Here is a 7600-nt window from a genome sequence, read left to right as displayed (position 1 = left end):
ATTGTTTCATTTAAAACCCATTGTGGTGGTGTACAGAGCCAAAATGACGACAACTGTATCATTGTCCAAATAATTATGGACCTGACTGTATGTGTGTTTGGAAAAGTCTGCCATGAGACACGTCTTGATAAAGTAATGAAAATGCATTGCAGAGGTTTAATGTCTAGGAATTTTCCTTTGTTTTCTATTAGCAAACAAACACAAACAAACACCAAGGAGCTGGAACCAGCCATCTTTATTCAACACTCCCTTTGAGCAGCAATTAAGTGATATCCCCTGCAGCTGTGGTCTTGAAATAAAATCCTGAGTCCTCTTTGTCTGAGACAAAGACAAGACCAACTAAAAATGGGGCCAATTCCAAGATGAGACCTTCAAGAAATGGCCTCAAGTACCGCAACACCGCAGGTTAGGTTAGCAAATGAATCATCAGTGAGGGTTATGGGTAAGGGCCCTGACACACCCAGTCTGCCATTGGTCAATGTTTGGCGATCAGTGAGCGTCTGCCGCCCTAGTTTCTGTGGTGTGTCCTGCACCGTTAGCACTAGTCAGCCCTTGTCGGCTTTTTCTTGACTGATTCAGCAGACAGGCAGTTCAGTTCAGTGCACAAGAAGAGAAAATAAAGTGAGAAAAGTAAACAAATAACTAAAGTCAAGAAGGCATGAGATCAAAGCAAACTTGTTATATTAGGTAAGATGATGTTTTTAGCCCTTGAGCTCTTTAGCAGAAGCGGTTTGTAATTTTTTGTGTTATTATTCACTAGCGCATGGTGAATATCCTTTGTTCTTCAACATTAGGTTGTGTTGTTAATGTGCTAACTGATTGACTAGTATGTTAAATCCCTCCTTTCGGTGTCCTGTTTTCGTTGCCTGGTCTGATGAGTCTCGACTTTTGCTGCAACATTCAGATGGTAGTGTCAGAATTTGGTGTAAACAACATGAAAGCATGGATCCATCCTGCCTTGTATCAACGGTGGTGGTGGTGGTACCAACTGGGCATGGTTTAAACACCACAGCCTACCTGAGTATTGTTGCTGACCGTGTCCATCCCTTTATGACCACAGTGTACCCATCTTCTGATGGCTACTTCCAGCAGGATAACACACCATGTCATAAAGCTCAGATCATCTCAAACTGGTTTCTTCAGCATGACAATGATTTCACTGTACTCCAATGGCCTCCACAGTCACCAGGTCTCAATTCAATGAGCACCTTAAGGATGTGGGGAAATGGGAGATTTGCATCATTGATGCAGTAACTGCGTGTTTCCAGCACCTTGCGGAATCTATGCCACAAAGAACTGAGGCAGTTCTGAAGGCAAAAGGGTGTCCAAACTGGTACTAGCAAGGTGTACCTAATAAAGTGGCTGGTGAGTGTACATATGTCATTGTTTCCAGCTTCTGTGTACTATCACTTGTAAAGCATAGGACGCTGAAACACAGCACCATATGCAGCATGGAGAAGCCTCTTAAGAACACCTGTGCTGCTGCACTTAGTGCCCAGGATCTATTGTGAGGCAGTGAGGCCAGGGAGAAGGGCAGGCCACGGACATATTGTCTTAGCACCTCGCTTTGTTCCGGAGCTCAAAAAAGCAACTGCACTCAAGGAGCACTTCACTGGGATGTTTGATGCTGCTGTCTCCCAGAGACAGACAGGGAGGGGAGGAAAGTAAAGATTGATGAGCCGCATCATGTAAGACTGAGGGCAGGTTTTGGTCATGATCGCACAGCTGACTTTCTCTGCTTCTAACAAATCAAGAGTGATAACAACCTCGGACATATAAATAAATAAAAACCCTGATAATCATAATGATGTGCAGATGTGAAAGGTTTAAGAATTTCATCCTTTTCTGTGTAATTATTGTCCTGACAGATTGCTACAGGCCTTCATTTTGGCGCATCTGGTTTCCAGATCATTTTTCTTTGTGTGTAACTATCCTGACGGGTAAAACAAATCCTTTCAGAGCAGCAGAGGTGATGAATAAAAGAGCTCTCAGTTGGTGATTTCAATGATTGTTTTGTAAATTTGAGGTAGAAACCAAATCCTGCATTTGGTTCACTGCTAAATGGTGAAACCAGATGGCCTACAGGCGGTTTTAGGCACAAATGGAAAAGCAGACCAGACTCTGACCAGCCTCATTAGATGCAAAACCTCTACTACCACAGGCAGCACAGAAATAATTTGTTTGTGAGACAAACATTGTAATGCAGAATTTATACGGCTGTGTTAGGACTGACACCCCCGGCGTTAGAAAATTAACTTTTTGATTGTTTTTGGGTGAATGACTACAGGACAGCTGGGGTAACTTTCTCCACCCGCCAACCTGCTATAACTCTCGTCAATTAGAATTAAATTTGCTTTTGTCTACGTCTAGCTGACATTTCCGCCAATCTATCCGTATTCACTGGGTTCTTGTATTATTTTTTTTTCAATGTAACAAAGAGTAGTTTTAAAAAAGGAAATTTCACACTGTCAAATCTCGTTTAAAAACAATGACACAATAAACAAAAAAGGAACAAATATAATGATGAAGTTTTTACGGCATCTGGCAAAAATGTTCTCCTAGTGGGTGTGTGAGTGACAGTAAGGAGAGCATAACTTAATGTGGCGCTGGAATGAAAGCAGTCAACTCTGCCACTAGGAACAAAGATGAAACAAAAACTGTCACAAGACTAAATTGAGGTTTTGTTTGCTGTAGTAAAAATTGAAGGAATTATTTTTTCAGTGTATAAAAATAAATGGTCACTAATGAGGAAAAACAGGCTATCAGCAACTTTGTCATTTGCATGTCAACAATCATGAATAGTGTATTTTCATTATTTCCTGGCAGCCTGTGTGTACACTTAAAGGGACAATTGTTTTACTCTTACCTGTAGTGTGATTTATCAGTCTAGATTGTTTTGGTGTGAGTTGGGGAGTGTTGGAGATATCGGCTGTAGAGATGTCTGTCTTCTCTCTAATGCAATGAAACTATTTTGCTTGAGGACTAGATGTTACCACTCCTGATGCACATACTTGAGACTATGAGTGGGAGTAATAGTGCCGTCTGGGGGTCCGAGTGGGAGCCAAAGGGTTAGATGGATAAAAAAGTAGGAAAGAGCATAGGAAAGGCAGAGCCAAGGAGAGACCTCTGTGCAGACTACCTTCCTCTACTCCCTCATTTTGATGAGGGAAAGATAGGGGAGACGAGAGAAGAAGCTAACAGGAGAAAATGTATCTAACTTTAATTGAGGTGGAGTTTAACTGGTCGATTGCAGGAGGGAGGATGGGAGTTTAGGGAGGGTAAAAGCTTCATTGGGTTCATCAGGTGGGTACCATCTCAGCTTGTGGTGCTCAAAGCGGCAAAAAAATACATTAAAAAAACTCAACAGCAGTGTCTCTTTCCAGAAATCATGACCCGGTTACTCAAGATAATCTACAGATCTTGTTGTGAGCAGCTTCATGTAGGAACTATTTTATCTCTATCAAGCTACACCCGCCAACCACATTGCCATGCAGAAGGAAGCGTGCATGCACTCATGGACAAGAGGCTTGTGCTTCTGAGAGCAAGAGATGGCGTCTTTAATATAATGGAGAACTTTTCAACAAATCCTCCAAATTAAATAACAATATCCTCTGTCCGGTCCCTCCAGAAAAACACACTGATCTGATTCAACTATCAACAGCTTGTCTGTGCCTGTTACAAATCACTTAATAATGTAACAACGTGAAGGTTTGGTGAGTTTTAGGCACAAACACGACTTGGTTAGGGTTAGGTAAAGATAATGGTTAAGGTCAAAATTACTTTGTTAAGGTTAGGGGGCCTTCGTAGTCATGGTTACAGAGACAACCATGTGGTTAAGGTCCTGTTACAACCACAGTCATGGTTAAAAGAGACCTATGACGACAATCAATAGGAAACAGGAAGCAAACAGCAGACTCTTGTGTTCAAGTCCGGTGTTTTTGTAAAGCCATCCATCCACCTCAACCTCCTGACTCTGTGGACTTTGTGGCTCTCTAACAATGTCACACTACTTCCTTTTAAGCTCCAAATGAACAAGACTCAGCCACTAGAACGGTCACTTGAACATAAACAGATGTCTTGTTTGGCAATTTGCTGGAACTACTGATGCTCTCGTTTTACTTGGTAGGGCAGTCACAACCTTTTCGATATTACCCCTCCGTCTCTCTCTACTCTGCAAGTGTTGTTTAGGACTTGCAGATGTTGAATAAATAAATCAAATACAGGCACTTGTGAAATTAGTCTGCAGGTGAGTTTGTGGAGCCAAGATCAGACCCCCCCCTGGTTATTGTACAACGTCTCTGTTTGGTAAAAACTACACTTTACGGGATGAAACTGCCCCAATATCCTCTGCTGTCTCCCCAGCCTTTCAACTCTTCACATACCTGCTTGTCCTTGTCCTTGACTTTTCCACTGCCTGACACCCGCGATGAGGTGACATCACGGGGGATGACAGAGATTTGGTGCAGTGGCATGTTCATCCCAGCAGAGCCAACCAGGGACACTCACACACACACTTCCTGTCCCGCTGCCAGAGCAAAGGGCATGATGGTCTGAACTGTGACACCCTGCCCGCGCTGCCCTATGGAGGACACAGAGGACAGACAGAGATTAGCTATGAGATAGTAAACATGACACTCAAATAAGAAAACATACAGTGTGTATATATATATATATATATATATATATATATATATATATATGTATATATATCACTGCATCTGGAGGAAGTCCACAATAAGAAACAAGAAATGAAAACCGTCAAAGTGGCACAGCTGCATTTGGTGTTTTTATCTGCTCTTCTGATCACTCCTCTTTAAACTTCTCAGTTCAGAACCCAAATTTATTATTTTTTTCAAAATGGCCTCCTGCATCAAAATCTTTTGGAACTTTGTCTACTCATCGGAGCATCTTTTATTTATAGTAACATAACTTATTTATACATCATGTAAACACATAAGCTGAGAAAGCCAGTTCAAAGTGCTGATGATGGGCTTTCACACTCATTTTCACATTCATTTATAACCTTTAACTGTGAATTATTCATGTTTTGAATGATTTACAATGGCATACACAGACTGTCAATTAAAAAAGGCACAAAATTAATTTCTTTTCTGCTGCATTTTTGTGTATGAATAGCGTAACATTCTTTATTCTAACTGTGACCTGTTATATAATTATATTTTGAGTGATTAATTAATTTATTAATTATAGCCGCCTGTGTTGTTTTTCTTGAATTTGGGTTGGCAGCTCCTTTCTTTGTTAAATAATGCACAGAGTTTGTGCTGAAAAAAGGGACACCATACATGTGGGATAATGACTGTTTAAATGGTGCAACAAAGAAAAAAAATACATGGAAAGAATGTCTGCTAAAAATTAACAGAACGGGTAATTTTGGTTTATTGTGGATAATTTTTTCATCGTTTTAAAATCACATTAGAACCCTACAAAGGCAGGCTCATGACCTTTTCCCAGTGCTGACCTACAGTACGCTGTGAGAAACTCTCAAACCACCAAAGGCACAATTGTCTCTTGTGATGTTCCACAGGAGAAAAGAAGTTTGTCCCAGAATAGCACGGGCACAGAATATTATAAATTATCTTAGAGGTGATTGCCGAAGTGTGTAATAAATCACTACAGAGGCAAATCCGTGCGCAGGAATTCACTGCATTACAAAGACCTGGAGATTCAGGGCCACGATTTCCACATAAGAGAGAGCGGCGGCGGTGCGCAGGGATCCCTGTCGTTCTTGGATAGACTCAGACAGACAGAGTCGTGAAAGCAGCAGTATGGGGCTGTCGTGGGGAGTTACACAAGAGGTTTTACATAAGGGTCATTTTAACTTCAGTTAATGCAGCCATCTGTACTGCCACTGACAGCAATTAAGCTTTAGCTCCTTCTCACCACCAGGCCTTGTGTGTGTTCGCACGCAGGCGCGTTTGCCAAGCAAACCCTCAAGCTCCGCAGTATGAAAATGACAGGATTAAGAAACCAAAAAGCAAGCAGACAGATGGGAGGTCAGTGAAATGGCAGTAATCAGAAACCAGCGTTGATGGTAGGAGGGAGGGTGGGCTTTGGACTGAGAATGTCACACGGGTCCGCTGAGAAGCTTCAGACCAGCACAGCCAGAGCTGCCACCTCAGTTCATTGCTGCGCTGTCTGTGATAAGTATTTATCAAGATGGAGAGGTGATTTATGCTCATATGATCTCACAAACACACACAGTCGGCAGTCATATGAGCTTCTTGTGCAACAGCTGGCAGTCTCAGCTCGGTGCCAAAGAGGGTGGGGGGTGGGTGGGGGGGTCATGTGTTAATAACGACCAGCCAGAGAGCACCTTAGCACGGTGGAAGAATCCCAGACGTAGTCGAGGGTGAACAAGAATCGCAAACCTCATCACAACAAGTAGAATAATTATTGTTCATTTACAGCATTAGCCAACACTTTATTTTTGCTCATGTCACAGATAAATATGATCAGTTTTGTACTCCTACTGTTAATCCTCACAGATGACTAAAACGACTAAATATGACTTCACATGACTAGAAAACAACTCTTACTTGATGATGATGCCTTTATAAATCAGGTAACATCCTATGGAAACACTAAAAGGCAGTCATTATAATATATAGTGGGGGATCACATCCAGCCTAACCTTAATATATAAAGATATGAAGAAACTGGAATTACTGCCTCCATATGCCTCCACATAACAGTCAAGCTGCAGTTACAGTTTACATCCACACTCAAACATTACCATGACAGCTGATCTTCCTTCAAACACAGATGCTGCTGCAAAGAAGCCACATTCTTTTAAAACATTGATGCTTCACACACATCTCCAATCCGAAAGCACAGAAGATTTATAACCCTAACCCTAACCTGGACACCCAAGATTAAATATCTCCTCTTCTTTTCTGGAGTTATGGCATTGAATAATGGCCAGAAAAGTGTTTTTGCAGAACATTATGATCTCACAGTGAGATCTTTCCTGAAAATAATGTCATTACTTCATCATTTTATCCGATAAGAGTGAAACTGAGTGACATTTGTTCATATTTAGTGTATGAATTCTTGAGTTAGAGTGAAAAACATGTTTTCTGAGGTCACAGTGTTCTTTGACCGCCAAAATCTAATCTGTTCATCCTTGAGTCCAAGTGGACATTTGTATTAAATTTAAAGAAATTCCCTCAAGGTCCTCTTGAGATATTGTGTTCACAATAATTGGATGGCTGTACGTAGACATACAGAGACAGTCCAAAAACATAATGCCTCTGGCCACGGCTGTTGCCTGTTTGACAGGCAACCACACATTGCTGTCCAAAAAAATTATCCTTAGCAAATGTAGGCTCATCCTAATTATAAATCAACTTAACAAATTGCTATCATTATTGCTACTGGTTCTAGTATTATGGTGTACTGCAGTTTTGCTTGTGGGTTAAGTGTTGTTGCTGTACCTGAGGCGAAGCCATTGCTTTGCTACTGTGGGTAGTTACAATCAATATGAAACACTACTGTCTCCATTTCATTACTTTAAAATGTATTAAAAAGTGAAAAACTAGAATGTAATGTGTGTTATGTAGGCTTTATCACTGCTTACTGT

At 41.2% G+C, this 7600-nt stretch overlaps 1 protein-coding gene across 2 annotated transcripts in view; it reads right to left on the bottom strand.

The window, feature by feature from the left end:
- marchf8 (membrane-associated ring finger (C3HC4) 8) overlaps positions 1–7600 on the bottom strand; it is a 107723-nt gene that overhangs the window by 76998 nt on the left and 23125 nt on the right. For both annotated transcript variants that reach the window (XM_050070790.1, XM_050070789.1), the window contains exon 3: positions 4383–4579. In XM_050070790.1, the coding sequence (XP_049926747.1) occupies positions 4383–4478 (96 nt within the window). In that variant the 5' untranslated portion in view covers positions 4479–4579. The remainder of the gene's footprint in view (positions 1–4382; positions 4580–7600) is intronic.

Source organism: Epinephelus moara, chromosome 19, assembly GCF_006386435.1.
Source record: "Epinephelus moara isolate mb chromosome 19, YSFRI_EMoa_1.0, whole genome shotgun sequence".
In the NCBI taxonomy this organism is placed as follows: domain Eukaryota; kingdom Metazoa; phylum Chordata; class Actinopteri; order Perciformes; family Serranidae; genus Epinephelus; species Epinephelus moara.
Note: the sequence above shows the minus strand (reverse complement) of the source record. Positions and strands in the feature narration are given on the sequence as shown.